General features: G+C 40.0%; 1 protein-coding gene across 2 annotated transcripts in view; it reads right to left on the minus strand.

Annotated features, from left to right (window-relative positions):
• Positions 1-959: 959 nt before the first annotated feature.
• LOC120830846 (netrin receptor UNC5C) overlaps positions 960-21,472 on the minus strand; it is a 147,326-nt gene continuing 126,813 nt past the window's right edge. For both annotated transcript variants that reach the window (XM_040195792.2, XM_040195791.2), the window contains 10 exons: positions 19,949-20,140; positions 16,846-17,063; positions 15,757-15,892; positions 15,253-15,340; positions 12,803-12,971; positions 10,512-10,745; positions 8,706-8,855; positions 8,284-8,448; positions 6,016-6,194; positions 960-4,395 (listed from right to left, as the gene is read on the minus strand). In XM_040195792.2, the coding sequence (XP_040051726.2) occupies positions 4,230-4,395; positions 6,016-6,194; positions 8,284-8,448; positions 8,706-8,855; positions 10,512-10,745; positions 12,803-12,971; positions 15,253-15,340; positions 15,757-15,892; positions 16,846-17,063; positions 19,949-20,140 (1,697 nt within the window). In that variant the 3' untranslated portion in view covers positions 960-4,229. The remainder of the gene's footprint in view (positions 4,396-6,015; positions 6,195-8,283; positions 8,449-8,705; positions 8,856-10,511; positions 10,746-12,802; positions 12,972-15,252; positions 15,341-15,756; positions 15,893-16,845; positions 17,064-19,948; positions 20,141-21,472) is intronic.

Below are 21,472 nucleotides of genomic sequence, written 5' to 3' on the forward strand. Positions count from 1 at the left end.
AGTCACAGCATCTGAAGACGATGTGCAGAATCCGAACAGTCTGCTGTTCATCTCAGTATAAGGAACAGTGGTTGCGTCCTTCCCTGCCTTCCCTGTGTGAAAGAGGGGCGACTCACTAAAGCAAAAAAAGACAACGGAAATCCGTCATTAAAGCATTCTCCTTCTAATTAGTCAAACAAGTAAGCATATACTTGGACGATACATATTTTACACGTACAGCTTCATCTTCAGGAAATTTTCAATTTTAGCATTTGAAAATTTAATTGAACTTTTTGTTTGGATGTAGAAAATTGCATCCTCTATTTGTGTGCATGAGAAGAGGACAAGGCAAAAAGGTTGAAGAATGCGCTACTTGATTCCAAATATTCCTGCAGGCTCTGCACTAGTTCCAACTTTGATCAAGTTCAAAATTCTCATATTCTTTAACAGCTTGGAGAAATAACACCTCAAAATCCCCCAAAATGCACTGTGGTTTGTGATTTATCTTGATAAAATTCCCCCCGATTTGTTTACCGAATCGCACGCCCCCCCGTCCCCCCATCAAATTTCAACACGGATTTGTTGTTCACACTGTAGCGTTCTGTAGCAAAGAAATAGGGTTCACCCCTTCAGGTCTGGCATTGACAAGCTTTTCAGATTGTTTTCTCCCTCTCTGCCACGGCTCTGCTTCGACACGAAGTTGAAACGTGATACAGTGTGCTAATAACGGCATGATGTCCTTGTGCATGCAAAATGATTAAAAAAGCATTGAAAAGAAAAAACGATTGTCCCAGAGGCTTGCGAATTGGAGGAATCAGACGATTAGAGAACTGTTTCTCAAAAGGAAACAGTTTTCTAATCCCATCCATACATTTTGGACCTCACAGCACACATGTAACCGTCGTATGAGAGAAATCAAAGTTTCAAACCATTTCCTGCAGTACTTCTGTAGGAATAAGCCGCCATAGGCACTACACGTGTTCAGCATTGCTTATAAATATAATTTATTAATTGTCTTAAAAATTCTTTCTTACACTTTGTACAGAAAACAGTTAGAGGAGATAGAGAGGCGAGCATTCAGCAAGATTGAGCAAGATTCATGAAGCGTGCCAGAATTAGCAAAAATGGACCTTCACCACCCGACACTAACGAAATCAAATCACCCCTGATAGTAAAATAAAAATGCACTTACAAGCACAGCTCTATTTATAGACTTATAAACTGCTATCAAGATAACCAATGTCAAGTTTGCATAGTAGACACTGCTTTTACAAAAAAGAAAGAAACATACAAACTAGTCTCTAACTGTACTGCTCTTTTTTATATTCTCAGATTGGCCAAATATAGCTGACAGTACACAACTGTACATATTGTGGATACAAAATATTTTTTACATACTTTCTTCATTTGCAGATCAAGACGGATCACCTTCTGTTTGCCATCGTCATATGAGAACCCCCCCGTTCAGACTATTCCATTGATCTCTTCAATATGCGAAGGATCTAATTTTGGTTCTTAACAAATCCTCTCCTCGCAGTTAGTGGGTTGTGTATTCTGCATTTGTTGATCACGTTGTATGAATGAGACACTGTCACGAACTTTGGGTTTATATTTTGAAAAGTACTGAATTGATGAATGTTTTAGCCTTTGATATTCATAAAGGGAAATCTGTGGTAGCATACATAACATCCATTACGTCAGTTGACCACACACCTTTTCTAATTTCGTTAATAAGACTCTCCGTGAGGCCTCCATCGCTTCTTTGTCTGGTTCTCCACAGACACAAGAAGTCCCATGTTTTGAGTTCCATATTTATGGGGAATCAATGTCAAATGTTTGTCTCAAAGTTCAGCTGCGAGATGATAATTGGCACAAAGAGGTCAACTTTGTTGTCTTTACAATATCCTCCTCAGCATCTCTTACATACCCATCGCTCCGTTTCATATGGCGTCTCTCCGTAATTAGGAGCAGAAAAATCGTGACTCCAGATATTCAATATTTTACATGTATTCCCTTTGTACTGAAAGTTAATTTTGTCCTGCACGTGGTGAATAGAATTCCTGTCCACAGGCCTTTGAAAGCCCAAAAAGTCACAGAAAATAAGGCCTCCATCAACGCTGGTTGTTGGAGTTTAACCTTTTAGTAAGACACTGTTGACCCGTGTCTACGCATTCATCTGAAGAGCAGCCCTGCTTCACAATAAGCTCAGCCAAACACATAAATTTACACTTCATTTTACATAGAGTAGGCTCCTTGAGTTGGTATTTTGAGATGTAACTTTTTCAACAAATACAGCACGTGTTGGAATGCGAGTTGCTGACGGAACATTGTTCTAGATAAAGGCAGCTAACTGCTACGTTACATACAGTTCACACCTATGAAATCATACATATGGCATGAAAAATAATAGTAAATGACACAAAAATGACAACCGAACAACACAATTATGATATTAAAAGGTTATTAGAATGGACATGATAATAATGTATTTACACATTTCAGACAAAAAAAAATGTAAATGCTGTTATTCTCCAAAAGCCACTGGAGGGTGCTAGTGACCATAATCAAGACATGGCGGTGAGCACAATTTAAATCACACGAGGCCTGACGGCGGACAATACATCTGGCATCCGGTGATAAAAGCCATGAATACTGTTAGAAATGCATATTCATAGGCTATATATATATATATATATATATATATATATATATATATATATGATAGTAAATTAAATTAAAATGTCTGATAAAATCAGTATACTGCGAACATTTAACGGTAATGAATGAGATCAGCTATTAATCTCACTATCACATAATACTATGGTAGTTTGTAGATCACTGTATTTAAAAATACTAGTGTTTTATTTTTTAGTTCATCCCTATTTTTTCCCTTTAAGTATTTTCTGAGTCGGACCAGGTCCAGAAACCAGCCGGTTACTAGGTAATGCAGAGATGCTGCTGGAATGCAGGTTGTGGTTGACCAAATGCGAGAGCCGTAGCTGGAATTCCCCACAATTTGTCTGCATTACAGCCTCATCCAAATCACTAAATGGAGCAGCAGTTAACACAAAACAAATGAAATTTGTAAATGCTGATGCCAATAAAATAAACATAAAACATGCTATGTATGAGAATGACTTTCTGGCAGTTTAACTTTGTTCCCATCTGTTTACCATGGATGAATACACCTATAAAGTGTTTTATAATTCTTTCAGAACCACACACTGCTAAAAATGAAAAACAAAAAATATGTTAACTTGAATCCGTCAGGAGTGTTGCCACCTTTGGTCTTTTTTTAAGACAATCAGAGGCACAAGTTAAAGGCAAGGGGACAGTGAGTTCAGTTGCCCTTAGACTTAGTACCTCTCGCCCTGCTGTGACACAGATCACTTCACATCTGCATGAGTTTCAGAGAAAAGCCACAAACGTGATGCTTAATATAAAACTAATTCAAACATCATGATGTGGGAAATCCTTGATTGAAAGTCACTATGTAGTAAGTTCTCACATATGGAAAGCAGAATACAAAGAGCTTTCTCTACGATACAAAGAAAAGAAGCTGAACTGGCAAAACAAGTACAGCAAAGGCTCACGTTGCTTCTGTACTTCCCCTCTTTTATTATCTGTTTTCCATCCTGTTGGTACAGACGATCACCTGCGTCTTCCTCCATCATCCATCAGTTTATATTTACGTCCTCCCTCCCTTTTGTAATCAGCTTATCCTGTCCTTTAGTTTACTCTTGTCTTATTAAAGAGTCTGGTCTGTGACTCACTCCCTCTTTTTCCTCTAACTTCCCCTATTTGTTTGTAATCAGTTTAGCTTTCCTTTCTTGATTCTGCTCCATTCCTCCATTCTATAAAGGCTTTCAAGGTCAGTACATCGGTTCCGTCTTTTCTCTGCTTTTCTAGAAACAAGAAACAAGAAAAAAACTGGTATTTCACCAGATGTGTGAATGTTTTGTTTGTTCCTGGTGGATTTTGTTTGTGTTCTGGGTTGGGTTACGTCTCCTTCGGTCCTCCTTCACACAGCATACTGCAACACTGCTCTAGCAAGCACACAAAGATACACGCATAGTTTCTTGCACGAGCTCGAGCATTCATCGCCTCTTGTAGGCATAGTAACCGTGGTATTTAACCATTTCTTTTGCTCACATCTAATTCACCCATTGCCCTTGCCGCAGAATCAACTGTAGAGAATTTGCTTGTAATCGTCTCCAGAGCTCTGTCGTTGTCACGGTAACCACAAAGCTTCAGAAATGTTCCGTCGTCATGGAGGCAAGGCTACCGTCATGGCGACCCATCTCTTCCAGCACAGCTGCCAGTTCATTTAGGTCTCCATCCGGAAAGTGCTGAGCCTCCCACAGATCCAAGATGACACCCGTCGGACTGGACTTGGTGGCAAAGTAGTTCAGGTACCTGGTGACATCAAGGAGAGCAGAGGGATTGATAGGCATCCAGTTCCAGATTTGAAACAACATTATACTTTATAATGGCTGTAGTATGTTAAATAATATATCAATAATTCAGAAAAAGTCTATTGAATACAAATGTAAACAAAACAAATTCATATTTATATTGATACAATTAAATTTATATACAGTATAAACTAAACTATTGTGATAAATGAGAAGTGAACCATTTCTACAGAGATAAAATGTAATGACCATTGTTTCACCTGCTTGTGTAAGAGATTCTAATCAAAAGGTCTAATATGATGGTACGGGCACAGTAAAACGACTAAACAGAAAGCAGAATGAAGGACATCATGAATGTTCAAAAAAATATATATATATTTCAATCAAAAAAATCTAAATAAGAACATGATACTAAATAGACTCCATTGCCATCGAGTGCACAGGGAGTTTTCATACGAACAGTAGATTCTAAAGCTGCTGAGAGTCAAGTACACATTGGTTAAGAGTCACAGGCTGAGCCATCTGTGACTAAGATCTCAATGCTGCCTTAAAGTGAAAAAGCCATCAGATTTGTGATCTCATTCGTGGATAAAAAGGAGACTCTCTGTTCCTCCGTAAGTCCTCTGATTGTACTGTGGGCACACTCTGGTGCTGTTTAACACAACCAGTGACTGGATGTCTGTTTCTTCTTCCTCTCAAATATCCAATAAGCTATTTTCATAACTTTCTTCATTACTTTGTTTCCTTCAGTCAGCCTCCATCTGCCTGCAGTATGTGATAAGGTTTATCCCGTTGTTAAGTGAACTCAATGGCTGCGATCCATCTTTTTATCTATCTGTCACAGAGTGTGTATGTTTCCATCATTTTGTTTTGTAGTTATCTCAGTACAATAAGCTTAAAAATTCACAAATAAATAGTTCATACAGCTCAGATTTCACGGTTTACATATCTGCACAATGTGAGGAGAAACGGCTGTGACGGCAAGGAATGAGTTACAAGAGCAGAGAGGATAAAAGATCCATGTTATCATGCTCGTTTTTAGCAGAAATGTGGTAGTAAACAACACTTTGGTTAGCTGTCCATCTTTTACAAATGATCAGGATTTTTTGGAGGCCCACGACATCGCGAGCTGGCCGCCTGTTGGGAAAACGATCTGCACTTGAGCCCCATTATCTTCTGACTAGCGGTTGGTTAATGAGTTTGATGCAAATGGATAATTGCATCTTTAAAGGTGCATGGGAGTTTACTCAATTTCTAGGTTTTAACATAATTATGTGTTTTCAAATTGAGTGTGCAGATGTGTTGTGCACTTTTGTTGGGAGCAGCTGTCCTCTAAATTTTGGAGTATAGATGATTGAGCTATTTTGTCACTATGATTATGTCTTTTTGATCTTTTCTGCCTTAAGGTAATAAAAAAAAGGTAAATTAATAACATGAAAGATTATTCTTAAACATTTCAGCTATAGAGATGAGACAGGCCAACCTAAAGAGCTGTCATTTCATAAGAGGAGAGTATATACAGTATCTGCTCGTATGACGTTCAAAATAAAGCAAAATGCATGAAGGAGGCCGAGAGGAAACACATGAGACAAACTGTGTTTGTGGATTGTGTGTGGGTCACCTGTCAAGATGGAGTTTGTGCGCCAGCAACCTCCAGTCATTGCCTCTGGTCTGTGGTGCATCTAGACTGCCACACAACTTCTGTCTGATGGATAAAGGAATGCGGAAGGCGTTGGGTCCCACTAAGGTTGTGATGTTACTAGCTGGGTCCATCAAGGATGTGTCTATGCACTGGACCTCCTGAAAAGTGTGGGAAGACAGAAAGAACTGGGTCAAAAGTTGGTTAATGGCACACAATTACTAGTTCTCATTTCACTAGCTCTCAATTACTAGTTCTCATGGATAATTATTGTGAACTTAATCATCATAACTGGGACGTGGGAGATCAGGATTCTACAAAGCCTTAACATTCAAATATGGGTCAAAATGTGCTTCGATGTGATAAAATTGACATAGATAAGTTCATCATATGTGATTTCAAATAGGTCTCTATCTTAGTCGTTCTGGAAAGGATTCTGGTTGTCTCTCTGCAGCTGACTTTCAGTGCGACTAATTACCAATAAGTCTACTAATTAGTGCAAGAGTGAACAAAATACAAAAGATCTGCTTCCAAGCGCTCCCACTCTGCTCTCGATGTCGCTCTCTTTCTAAAACTTGATCCCATTAATCTGACCCCTCCCAGGCTGAAAAGAGGCAACGGCTGAATGAATGTGGCTTGGCAAAAGGAAAATGCAACTGCTGCTGTTGATGTGAATGATTACTTTCTACAGCGTCGACTCAGTTTACAGCAGAAAGCTCTCTGCTTCCCGGGGATTGAATGATTGATGCAAAGAGTATCTCTATTTCTCTGATGAAATAAATGCTTTAGACCAGTTTTACTGTTTACTGATCACCTTGCAGGATGCTGCTGACTAAGCACTTGCTGCTGTAGACCACTTAAATAGCCTGTTAAATAATTATCAATAGTCAAGTAAAAAACTGATGTTTCAATATGTCATCAAAATCAATTGCCAACAGTCAGTGACTGCAAATATTTAGATAAAAGATTTAGATTTTTTTTTAAATTATTATTTATTTTATTTAATAAATATGTATTTATTTATTTATATTAACTTATTTCTAGGGCTGTCAATAGATTTAAAAAAAGCAACTAATTAATCACACATTTTGAAATTCATTAATCTTGATTGATGGTGATTAATGAATGTTGTTGTTGCAATGTTTTTAATGTTTTAAAGTTTGTTTTTCTTCTAAAGACTAAATCTTACAAGTAATGGGTAATCATTTCAGAAAATGTGTATTTTAGAGACTGTTGTTTAATTGTTAATGTTATTTTAAACACACAACTATACTACATACTATACTAAACTTGGAGGCAGAATTCCACCAGGTGGAACACGTTGAACTAGCGACTCTTCCAGTTAGCAGCTAGCTTAGCATAGCAGTGCTTTAAGTGGTCCATTTGCCACTCACCACTGTTTGACACGTGGAGGAATTCCTCTGCACAGGTCTCTGCTGTACGACGCGCCTCGGTTTCATTTTACGTCCAACGCAAAAAGCTCTCTCCATCTTAAAGCTACTGTCTTGCTTTATCCGATGTAACTGACTGCAGCTAATGGCCGTTACGTTTAAAGCTACTAAATAAAGCTACGTTAACTACATTAAAATATTTTGTTCTTTTGTAAAAAAATGTTACAATACTTTCTTTCACTGTGTGAATGTGTAGTCCTGATACACACAAACCATTTAACTGGATCTACACTTTTAAGTTTCATTTTTAACTGCACAATATGTAAAACCCTTCCTGCTTCTTCAACTGTTCCATCATATGCAGTCAAAACTCAACTTACCCGGTTAAACAAGGGTTAAAATATTCTATCTAGTGCCACACTGTCACCCATGAACACCATGGAAGAATTCAAAGCACATTCCAAAAGAACTGACTGACCTTCGACCAAAAGTGTACGCACACGGACACACACACACACACACACACACACACACACACACACACACACACATTCAGTGACTTTGTGGTTACATGGACTGCCAAAATCAAAGAAGAGTTATTCCACTCATGTTATGTGACCTCTAGCCCCAGTATGAATGATTAAACGGAGCCACAGAACCATAGCAGAAGCCCTGACTGACGGATGGAATTAAACTTAGATGTTAGAAGTTTCTCTGTTTTGTGATTGTGTTTATCCTTTTTTAGTTTTTATTTCTGTTCCCTCAGGCTGCCCGAGGCCAGGGTGAGTTGAAGTTCTTTTCTGCAGTTTTGTTGTCACAGCCAATAAACAGTCTGTCGATGTCTCTGCTACAATTGTACCTCTTCTAACGTGTTGCTGAGCTGAAAGATCTGTCCTTCCCCTTCCACCTGCCGTACACACAGTTTACAGCTGATCTCTGTGGTGGCGAGGCTCAGTCTCTCCAGAGTGAAGGTACAGTGAAGAGTTCTCTGACTGCCACTCCACACCTGGTAGAATGGGATCTCCTGGAAAAAGCATAAATATTACACACATTGTTTTTGTAAAGCAAAAGCTTTTTCAGGCAGGAACAATTCCTGTTAAGTTAATAAATTGTATTGTTAATGGGAATTCATCCAACTGAATCATCGGGAAGATAAACCCACGATGATCCTAGCAAAAAGGCCAAAGGTAAGTTGTACTTTGAACTGTTATGTTTGCTGTGGGTTTGCAGTTGTCAGTATACACGGGTACCTTCAAGTGTTCAAGTGCAGATCCCTCTCACCTGATATTTTGCAATGAGTTTGCTCTTCCATTGAGTGTGCGGCACATCGTGGATCGAAAGTCTTAGATTGTGTGTGCTGTCTTTAAAGTCCAGGGTCTTTGGCTCATCTAGAAGTTTCCCCCCCATCTGGGTCTCCATCTGAAGAACCTCCTACGCAGAAAAACAAACACAATACTGACTTAACATCTGTCAACTTTGCTTCTAAGTTGGCAACTGAACAATTCATTTTTAAACCGCAATAAAGATCGCAGAAAGCCTTTTTCATCTTGCTTAATAACTGCAGACACCGCTGAATGTTCCCATGAAGCACGCAGCACCATGAAACACTTGAGGATACAGGGCACAGAGCTCCTTAATTGTATTCCCTGAAAGCTTAGCTCTGCTAACTACACTCAGCAGAGGAGATAGATTAAGATGCTCAATAAAAACATTGATTAAAAATGCACCACAATTCTAAATGCGGCTATTGTGAGAATAACTTGAATTTACAACATCAAAATAAAATAACTCTGCTTGATTAGGAAGATTAACTGAATACATTATATTACTTCTGAAAATAATACGCATAGCAGTAATGATGTTATTTAAGATAAGCAGCCCAGTTTAGTCCTTATCTTGATGACAAAATACTTCTGCTAGTATGACAAGGCAACAATCACAACCTTTTCTTGTGCACTCCCTTTTTAGTCGTAAGACAACCATACAACCATTATTACCTAACTCAGGTACAAGGGTTAAAAAGCGCATGCACTTTACTTAATGCAAAGGTTTGTGTTTGCCATGTTTTGTCACTTTTTTAGAGCAAAGGAAACAGCATATTTTACTTTGCTGGGCTACAGCTGTTTTAATAATATATTGCACACAGTCCTGTGGGGATTTTTGCTCATACTTTTCAAAATTACTTTTATGTATCAAGTTAGCTCACAACAAGAGAGTACTGAGAGTATCTGTGCCTTACGGTATAAGGGTCAATACACACACATGGTTAACATTGAATTACTTGCTCAGCTCATGAACTGAATACATACCTGCAAAATAATAAAAGAAACAAGCACAGAAACACAAACTGATGATGGAAGAATAACTTTTGCTAAAGCCAGCAACCTTTTCAACATTATCATTTTTTCCCTCCCATCATCTTTCTACGCAGCAGCTCCACATACAGCAAAGATTTCGCCTTGAAAACGCAAACCGATCAATTATACTATAGAGTCTTCATCATTAAAAAGTTAAAATCTCTGAGCTTTATTTTTATGCAACATTGGCTGGTTTGAAGTGGTACAACTGAGTCTGCATTAATGTTTTGTGAGCATCTACATAGCTGTGTGCCACACTGACACTTGACTTATCATTGCATGTATATCAGATGGTCCCTCTCGTGCTTTGAATTGTTTTAAATTGGCAAGCGTTGTTATTCTGACTTTGCTTGACCCTCTTTTGTTTACTGCTCCTTAGCTCAGCACCAGAAAACTAGAGATGAGAAAACCTCTATTTGCAACTAGATCATCACTCCTATTCCAGCTATGATATATTGTATGTGTAACGCAAATCACCACAGACGTGTTAAAGTACAAGAGGTGGTAAAAGAGAGAGAAAAATCTGTCAAGAACACAACAAGGCAATCAGCCTGAAATACAACACAAATCTTTTTTTAACTTCATTGTTCAAAACATTTGGAAAACTAATCGCACACATATGTAACTAACATATATTTTGAATTATATATTGATATATAATTCAAGGCAGGACCTCGATATCTAATTTAATATCTAATTAAATTAAATTCATTAAGTGTCCATACTCTACCTTCAGTGCATCCTGTGTGTCGTCCAGACAATAGACCCTGATGTGATAGTCCAAAGATGTGCAGGACACGGGTCCAAAAACAGCAAGTTTGAGCCTCTTAGCGGCTGCCTTGCAGATCGACTGGCCCACCAGGCAGTAAGTCCCAAGTGTCTCCGTTAGGATGTGACAGGCCTCCAAGTCCATCTGCACATAGCAGGGGGTGGTGAAGTTTTCCTCTCCTACTACAACCACATCCTGTAAGAACCACACACAAACACAAACAGAGTCACGCATGTTTCTAGACTTCCTTAGTGTCATGCTGGGTTTATGATGAGGGGCTCAGAATGGCGTACTGTAAACTTTGCTTTTCAAGACAAACTACCTTTCAAACCCTTCCAAAACAACCTTCAGTATTTCCAAGTATTCATGGTTATTATTTGTGAGCGGCCCACCTGTATATTCATCTATTTCCTTTTGCTGCCAAAGCAACCCTCAACATTTCTTTAATATGTTTCACATGAAATAAAGCACATCATTTCCTGTCAAAACAACACACACTCATATTGTATTGCGATGGTAATGACATAACTACGTTATTGTGCCCAGAACGAAACTGTAGAATGTTAAACATTCTAAATGTAGAAATAAATGTCCCCTTCATTTGGGGACGGCTCAGGCATTGATTGCGGACTCAAGCCACATTTGGCCTGGGAACTAATCCCAACTGGACCAACATTTGGAGCCATTTCCACTTACGGCCCTTTAATAAACAGGCTGTGGTTTCTCACTGATGAATTCTCTCTGTTATTATGAACAGACATTTGTCAATGCGATGCCATTACTGATCGGGGGAAGAGATGTGGGGACTGTGTGTGTCCCTTAACAGAAACTGTTGTTCAGCGGAAGAAAGGCCAAATTAAAAAGTTTTAATTATTTTTGCGGGTATTTTTGATAAGACATGAACTGTGTGTGACTCTTCATTTTAGTAATTCGTTTTAGAAAAATAAGGTCAGAGATTATCGATCCACCACATTGTGTATATCTTTATTCTTGTTTAGACACTGAATTGAAATCTGAACAGACGTCTGGGGTTTCATAAAATGACTTCTTAAAAGTGTATCAATGTTTCCACTTGAATAAGAACCCTCATATATATGTCCAATCTCACGCTGATTATCTATGGCTGTTGCTCATATCATTTCTCCATTTCTGTCAGAGCCGGAGTCCCATTAAATCTTTATGGCTCTCTGTCTTCCAGGAGAATGCACAGCTCTTTTCCATATGATTCCAGCATTTTCAATTAGTCATGCACACATCCAAGTGTACACGTCTGAGTAATTGTTTGTACATGTCTGTGGATGTAAATTGTGTGCAGCATGGATCCGTACTATCGTGTGTGATACAAATATTGAGTTTTGTTCCTACAGATGAGAAAGCCAAATCAATACAAAGAGGTAGGAAAGCAATATGGTATGAATCTGTTATTACTGGTAACCACAACTGTAGCTGCTTCCCCCTGATGTGAGAGGAATTCAATTACCTCCCTCTGCCTGTTTTGGAGAAAAGTTTGTGATGGGAAATGGAGGTTCTACTGCAATAAGAGAAAAACAAATCGACATCCTGATGAAATTCCACTTTTCATTTTTCTCGTCTTTACCCACTGTGCACCAAACCCTTTTTCTCTCTCTCTCTCTCTCTCTCTCTCTCTCTCTCTCTCTCTCTCTCTCTCGCTGTCTGTCTGTCCCCGTCTCTCTCTCTCACACACACACAATCTTATGCATGGCTAATTGTGCAGAGACATTGTGTTAAGCGTTGATAAGCAGCACAAGACAGAATATGGGGGCCTTGTAGACACAGTGATGCTGCAAGACAGCCTTATCACCCACACCCACACACGAGGATACACACACGCACGGAGACAGACACACACACACAGAAAGAGATTACTGAGGTAGAGACTTCATGCTGGGACTCAGGAGGAGGGAGAAGGGTAGAAAAAAAGGAGGGATAGAAACATAAGAAGAGAGATGACAGACAGAGAGGACGGCAGGAGCATAACAAATTGCTTCTGATAGGAGTCTTCAGCCCCCTGCTTGTCGACTAGCCTGTAGGCACTTTGTGTTTACTGAATTCTCTCTCCTTTCATTTGTTTCCCTCTCATTCTCTCTCTACATGTGTGTATGTGTATTGTGGGCTATTCTTAACGTACGTATGTGCATATTATATGTGCATGTGTGTGTTAACATGCTGTGTTCAGCCACACTGTGTACATATCAATGGTCTGGCTGTGTGTACATCTGGATTGTTCTCACCTCCCACTCTCCCATGGCCAGTTGGTTCTTCAGCTGAATGAGCCAGTCCTCCTGGACATTATCAGCACAGTGGTGAATGGTGAGGATCACTGGTCTGGTCAGCAGCGCCCCTGTAGGTCCACAACTCACCACTGGGCTCAGCACCGTCTGGATGTCCTCCACCGGGGGTCTGGAGAAGACAAATCACACCCGAAGAAAAGAGTGACGATAGAGCTGCACTGCAGACAGACATTAAACGTAAGGGCAAGCTGCATGACGCTTTATTGACTTTACTTCTGTTCTTGTATAGGATGATGTACTCTTGTTTCTCATATATTTTCTCCATTTACTGGTACTCTTTTGTACTTTATATTAGTTAGCAATTGGGTTCCCAATACTTGAGTCCACTGTAAAAAAAACATAAGAGCTTGTGGTAAGAACTCATTTATTTGCAGCCTGTGAGCTGTGAACCACTGACTCCAGCTGAGGCTGAACTGAAGCCCCGCTGAGCACCTTCATCATCCTCTGATTGAATGTTCGTGCTACTCAGCACTGATCTGTTTTATTCTCTGATATTTTCATCTACTAATAGTTGGATCTTACTTTAATTTAACTGTCCACCTGGGTTTTGCATTTTGCTAGCTACTGTTTCTATAAATAAAAATGAGGAAAAACAAACATAGTGAACTCCATTAGTCTTGTTTATGGAAGTCTAGACGTTTTTCATATGTAAATTGAAAAGTAAACCCACATCCTTAAACATTGTTATAAATATGTAAATTGTTATATGAAAATGTTGGTGTTTTCTTATATTATCCATTAGCTGATAATTATCTTCTCTCATGTTGCTGAACATACTGTATGTATTGACTGGGAATAATGCAAATACAGACATTTTCTGGCCCACTTTGTGTGGGGGGGGTAAGTAATCTCTATGGATTCAGTGGACGGGGTTCATTATTAACTCTTGATGGGTTCACATAGGTAGAAGGTAAGCGAGAAAAGCAGTACAACCAAACCATTTGTCTTACCAAATGCAGAGGTCACCCTTAATAAATCACACTGCAATTGATTAATAAGGTCATGTATTTGACCTTATTAATCAACACCTGAAGGTTTGATCTTAACGTGTTAAACCACAGGATTTGGGCTTCAAATTCAAAAGGAAAAGAGTTTTTAGTATTGCCAGTGAGGAAGACAGAGGACCGAGAGGAGGTTTGACTCTCAGAACTACTGTAGTTCTCTGCAGGGGGGCTAACTATTATTGACGTTATCGAGCTGGCTGTGGCTGGAATGAATGCATGGGGATAGAATGCCTGAACTGAACTGTAACAAGCATCCTGAAGCTTGGTTATTCTAGAGAGCGGGCGGAGTTAGCCCAAACGATTAAAGAGACCATTTCTTCTCTTTACCTTTGTGGCATTAAACCAAGCTGATGGGTGGGTTTTATTTGCTCAGTTTATGCGATACCCCCCAATGCTATAAAGATTAATTGCAAGCATAACTATATTGCATAGAACCTTGCAGAAAGCAGTTTCATGATGGAACAAATCAGCAGAGTTAAAAGGCTGCATTAGAAAATGTTTGGCGCTCGAGACACATTTCAATTTTATTTATTTTTTCCTTTTTATGCAAACACAGTTTAACCATTTCCCTAAACAGTGAGTTTTAAAAATACTTATGAAAAACATATTTTTCTCTTTAATGTCACCATTTATTCATTGTGCCAGGTCATTTTCAAATAGATTCCTGGTCTTTTTTCAAAACGTAAACCAATTACATTTTAACACAACAGCTAGAATATAGAGAATTGCTGTATTTTGTCCCACAGAGAGCTTTGCATCAGTCACAGGTAACCGGATTAGAGTAATCACAAAATAACCACTAATCTGTTAGCGTACGCTGTAAACAACTTGTTGTTTGTTTTTGGGATCTATCCCAGTGCATGAAGTGAAAAAGAAAACCATGAGGATTATGAGCTCTACACCTGGGTAGTAAATTATTCTAAAATTAAGTAAACACTGCTGTAAATTCTGGTGGATTATGGTGCAGATTATCACGTTAATTAATTAATTCATGTGCAAGAAGAAATTCCGTTATAATCTTCTCGATTTATATTATAGCACTACTATAGGAAATCCGTTATTAGCTGACCCCGCTGAATGAATCACCACCTGCTGTAATGTGTGCCTTGATGCACTATATACTATAAATAGCAATGAAGTATCCACTGCTGTGCATCTTAAGCCAATACCACACAGCGAACGCCTCCCCACGCCACCACGCAAACAGGTCTGAGAAGCCGGCGGCCAGGAAAGTGATAGGGAAGTGTTGGAAAAGAAAAACAAGGACACAAAAAGATCATAGAGGGATATGCAGAGATGAAGAGAAACAAGGAAACAAGGAACCGCAAAGAAGCACGAAAGCCGCAGAGATAAAAAGTGAGTGAAAGAGAGAGTGAGACAACTTACCTCAAGCTGTCCTTCCTGTGCACAGTCACATACATCTCATATATCCGACCCTGAGGAACAGCACCCGCTGGAACCAACAAACTCACACCTGCAGAGGGGAAGACAGGGGAGAGGTGCGGACAAAAATAATGAGTTTTATCACTGGATCATTTGATTAATTGGATTCTTTCAGTAGCTGAATTATTGAATGGGCTACCCATTTTACATTTTGATTAATTATTGAATCATCATTTTTTAACCCCCTATAGAACTTTCTATTGAATATATCATCAACTGAATTGTGCTCCATTGTTTGACAGCTTATGTGAGCTGCTTCCTATCCATTACCAATTATTATTGTTCTACCTACTGCTTTTAAATCCTAGTATAAGTCCAATGAAACTAGTTAATTTGATGTCTTGTCATGTGTTCATGACTTGGTTTCAACCCCTTTAACATTTGCCTCGCGTCCGAACACAAAGACATCATTAAACCGTAACCAGATTAATCAGAGTAGAACATCACCAGAGTTGGGTACAATGAGGTGTCCTCCCTGGTTGTTGAAGGATCCGTGAGCGGTGCAGGAAGGGTCTCGCGTTCGGGCCAAGCTCTGGTTGCGGAGGTTCATGGTGTCGCTGTTATCTAACAGAGACTGAGTCACCTATGAATCAAAAAACAAGAAGAAGAGTTGCATTACGTACAAGACGGAACTGGGGGGAGCTGCTTAGCAGAGACTGGGTGAATATCAAAGTCTTGTATTAAACGGTGTATAAAACATAATGTCAGGTTTGTCTGTTGTTGCAGAGCAGAGATTCACCACTATTCCAGCTCGCTTTGCAATGTAACAATAATCAGCATGTGAAATATTTCTTGTGGAGGCTTAATGATGAAGAAAGAAAAAAGATGCTAACGGTTCAGTGTTAATGCTCTCGTTTCCACTACAGGTTTACCGCTTTCATCAAGACTATCGCGGGGACTATCTGCATCGGCCTGGCAGCGCTGCCATTGGGCTGGCAGGCCACGAGAACAGGGTGGATCTAACGTTAACCACCTCAGGCTGGGTGGTAGAATATGACCTACTTTGACTTTTCTCTTTCAAAATGTCCACGGTGAGATGTGAAATAAGGACTTAACGTTCAGCTGTTTGCTCCACTTCACACAAAGATGACAAAAACGAGCTTTAATGTCTTAAAGATAAACACCAGACCAAAGCAGAGAAGATCCGAAACATGAACGAGGCACGTTCGGTCAGAAGGTTTAGAGTCCACAGTTAAAAAACGACAATATGAACAGAGAAGATATTCAATTGTAAAGGTGACATAGTGGATTCCATTCTAGTCTGGCCCGAAGAAAGGCGCAGCGATGAAAACGAGTGGTTTCATCTATATTTGTGACAACTGGTATGCGAACCATGTGCATGTAGTCAGAGCAGAGGGAGACAACTGGGGCATTGAGCTGTTTGTACACTGATAGTGTTTGGTTTTGTATTTATGGGACTGGGAATAGATAGCTGCCGCGTTTTAGTACCTCCTACTTTACCTCACTTTAGGAGGATCTGAAAACTGCACTCGGTGTCTTTGGACATTGGACCGTGGAATACATGCATTATTTTACCTTGGGAGAGAGTTTGGATGTGAAGTCTCCTCCGAGGTCGTCCTGGGGTGTGACCAAACCGGATGAGTTGTACACTTTGATCTTTAGGTTGGGGAGTGGGTCCAGGAGGGGGGAGTTGGTCATTGGGATTTTATCAGAGACATCATGGAGGGCGTACACCGGACCACGGTACATGGCGGCTGCATTTGTCAAGTCAGGAGGAGCCGTCAGCAGATCGGCTGGCGGGATGAAGCGGGATGGAGGGAGCGGAGCAGATACAGGGGAGGAGATATTAATGACACAGAATACAACATGAACAGCAAATGTCTGTTTTTCACTGTGTAGGCATCTAAATATGAGACTGTATATGTATACAGAAATGTATAAATATTTCTATAATATAATATTTAAATGCATACAATATAAACACAAAAACAAATGTGTAATAACAGAAGAGCATTAATTTGTGTAATTTGTTAAACTCTTCACCGAAAAGTTGTCACTCTTTAATAACATCACTATTTATTTTTAAAATACTCACTACGCCCCGTTTGAAATCAGACTAAAAAAGACCCTAATGTGCAAATCTACCAGAGAGCAATGGAAATTGTTATGACTTATATACTGTTCTATAGGCAAGTGAGTCAACTGCTGTTTGTACACTGATGTTTTACACTGCGCCTTCTGGAGTTACTAATGGGGAAACCTTTCACCGCAAGCACACACACACACACACACACTGCCCCACTCACTCACTCACACACACAAGCACACACCACACACACTTAAAAACACACGTATAAGACGCTCAGTCATAAATAAAACACATCTGCAAGGTTAAGCATGGGCACTAGAGAAACACATAAGCAAACATTTATTGCATACTAATAGCACATCACACACTACACAGTGCATGCCCACACATGCAAACAAGAGACGCACACATACCACATGAAGCATATGGGAATTAATGGAAATCATCAACAACACACACATTTTTCTTTTTAAATCATGAAGCATCATGAATCAAATACCTTGCAGTGAAATCACTTTTGAACAACAATGACTTGATTTTAGTCAGGTCTGTCTGCCACAATGTTCTTCTAGCTAATTGGAAAAGATTATGCTGCCAAATCCTACTGATTGTTTTGGAAAAATCAACAAACCTACACAGAGATTTACTTCACCAAAGAAGATTGATTGTGACCCTGTGAGATGTACAGTTCCGTCACTTTTAATGCTATCTTGTCACAACCCTTTGTAGTTCATACTCATTTAATCTAATCCAAGGGCACTAAAACTATGCAGGAGTTTACTTCTGCATAAGCAACTTTCTCCCTTTGAAAAAAACAATGTGCAAGATTTAATTGGAATCGGAAACACAGGACGGTCAGCTTGCTACTGAAAACAATACAAGATGTGTTCTTCTAGTCTGAAACCCTGTCAATCCTGCCAAGAGCCCATCCATTCTAATTTAAAAATCCCTTATTATCACCAGTACCACCATCAACGTAAACACACACACACGTCACATCTCTCTATCCCCAGTCTGTTTACCATTAAAGCCAGCGGGTATTTCTGCCAAATCATCCCCGCTGAAATTTAATTAACAACTAACAGAAAGCAGCAGAGAGAGAGGAAGAGGAAGATAAAGAGGAAGACTGAGGGAGAGAGAAATATGCAGGGACATAATTCTTCATTAATAATAATCTGAGTTGCTGCCCCGCCGCTGAGTGAGAAGCATCCCGATGTTTTGCTGCTAAAATGTCACCTGATCTCACGTCATGCGAAAGCATTTGCCCGTGAACACAAACACAAACCAACACACACGGACGTACACGTGCATGTGAACACGCACACAAAAGGATTTCAGCTTTCTGTTCACAAATTTGAGTCGCCTCCTTTCTGACCTCACTTTCCTGTTTTTGCAGTATACCATGACTTGTCTTCTAATCACTCAATGGCAATTAACCACATTGTACAGACAACCATTACTGTAAACTATTTTAAGTATTCTTTTAAAGGTGTTTAGAGATGCAGAATTTTTGCCTGTAGATTCCTCAATAAAGTTAAAAAAAAACAGAAATCTGTGTGGGCACCAGAAAATGCTGCCTCCTGATTACCAAATGGGGACGATTGAGCATCACTCTGTCTAAATACAAGCTTCAGATATTTCATCATCTATTTCAAGCCATCTAATTAGCAATAATTCATGCAAATTTATGGGCATGCCTGTTTGTGTGCGCCGGCCGCCACATGGAAGCTTTTTTGAGGAGGTTTACGTGGTACATTGATTTATTTTACTGCTGTTAAGTTTACGTTTAAGTTTTTTTTTGCCAACTATTAGACAAACATAGATTCTTCAGAGGAAAAGTCAAACCTTCACAGCGTTCCTGGACTGATATCTCTTTCACCCACATTCCCAGTCCAATCTGACCATTTCCAGAAAGCTATCAAACGCATGCACACAGGTGCAGCACTGTGCGTGACCGCGTGCTTCATATTGTGTCATCTATTTCCTAAAGACAGAGCAATGTATGACATCACGGACGGAGGAGATTGAAAGACGGCTCCACTTTAACGGGAAGACAAACACGGAGGGATTGTCTGTTGCGGTACGAGTCACTGTGACAGCGGAGAGACAGAGACTCCAAGTCGGAGACAAAGAGCGGATGCGGATGCTGATAAACATGAAATGTGATTGACCTGAATGTGCAGAGAGAAAGAAAAAGTGAGACAGAGTAGAAGAATGACAGAGAGAGACACCTTGATGGAAGAGAGTGGTGTCTGGTGGAGACAGAGATTAATCCAAAGCAGCAAAGATTGACAGCCGGAGGCCGGGGAGGGAAACAATATGACGCTGGCATGGAAGCCCGGAAAAGAGGACTGAGCTGGTACAGTTATTTATTTCCCTCCAGTCACATCTGATATCCGCCTACAAATCTATAGATCCATCTGCACTGTCTATTCATCTACCTGTTCACCAATTTATCTCATATCTCATCATTGGCCACATTATGTAATTAAGAACCTGCAGACCTCACGTGGAGTATCGTCGCTTTTGGTCGTGGTTACTAGTTTGAAACTTTAAACCAATCCTGGGTAAAAATGAACGTGTTTTTACCTGATCTGGCTGTTTTGATATTAACGGACTGGAAGCCGCCATTTAGCGCCGAGGTGTCGATAATGTCCGAGTCAAAGTCACGGTGCGTCTTGCGGTAGACAAAGAGCGCCACGATGACAGAGATGACCAGGCACATAATCACTGCAATGACAATGCCCACGTAGAGAGCCACATCGTCGGTGCTCGGAGCCGCTGAAGGGGACACACAGAGGAAGAAAGACACAATTATACACAGGTATTGTCAAGCAGGCGGCAAAAAATATCAGCTAACTAGGAAATGCATATCATGGTGGAAATAATGACAATAAACAGCTTGAACAATTATAGCTTTTATGGAAAAGCAGGACAGTGGCAGAGACTACATTAATATTCATTAGACGAGATGAAATGTATTACAGGCTTTGAATTACGTTGATATTCGTGTTCTTGTACTTGAGACCACCTATCAGACTCAAAATGACAACGGCTGTAGGTTCCGCAGGGTTTCAGAAAGCGCCCCCCCCCCCGGTGCCTGTGTAATACGATCATTTGTCTAGACGGAGGTTAGACAGAGACAGAGACCTCTTTCATTAAAAAGGGAATGGTAGCAACTCTTAAAATTTAATTAGCCTGTTAATTATTTTTTACAAGAATCCTAACATCCTTTTTCAATCTGGCTGAAACTGTAAAGGTGTTTCACCGAGATCAGTAGTGGAATTTTCCTTCATTACCATATTTTAAGGCAGACTAACACAATTTTAAGTGACTGTTAATGCAAATGGTAAAAGGCGTGAGCGAAGAAGTGGAGACGAAATTAGTAAAGGATGAGGGAGGAAAGTGGAGAGCACAGAGGATGAACGATGAGGACGAAATAAGAGGGAAAGCCAAGTGGGGAGTTACATAGAAAGGAGGACACACAAGAGAATAAGGAAGCAGAGAAGATGAGAGGAAACAAGTAGGGCACAGTAAATGAGGAGATGAGAGGCGAGGCAGAGGAGAGAGGTGATAACAGCAACATAAGAGGAAAACCTGGCAAAAGAAGTGGAAATACACTCGAGCTTCAAAGCAGCAAAACAAACAACCCTACATATTTAACATAAAAACGCCTGTGAGGAGTCTCACACTTAAAGCACTCCTCGTATAATTACATCCTCTGTAGCTAGTAGGAGGGGATTTGTCTGCAGCGATTACGAAGAAGACAAAAAAGTATAGGGATGCTCCTTTTAATCTGCCCTTAAAGTCGAGAGGCAGATAACAGGCTTTTAGCTACAAACAGCCAGAGTCATTTTCTAGAGGATTTTGTTGTTGTCACATCAGAACAAGTTCAGAAAGCACCAGCCTGATTATGCATGAAAGAAACCCTTTGATGAGGCACACAAACGCTCACGCTCACATATGCTTAAGCATGATACACACATTTGCAGCGGAGGTCACTCTTGATGGTGACAGTCTCATTTACCACTTGGGGGAGCTACGAGCCGCAGCAACGTCTCCCTTCCCTTCGACTCAAAGTTTAAATGGACGCCTTTCAGTCCGGACATTGGT

This window comes from Gasterosteus aculeatus, chromosome 13 (assembly GCF_964276395.1).
Source record: "Gasterosteus aculeatus chromosome 13, fGasAcu3.hap1.1, whole genome shotgun sequence".
In the NCBI taxonomy this organism is placed as follows: Eukaryota; Metazoa; Chordata; class Actinopteri; order Perciformes; family Gasterosteidae; genus Gasterosteus; species Gasterosteus aculeatus.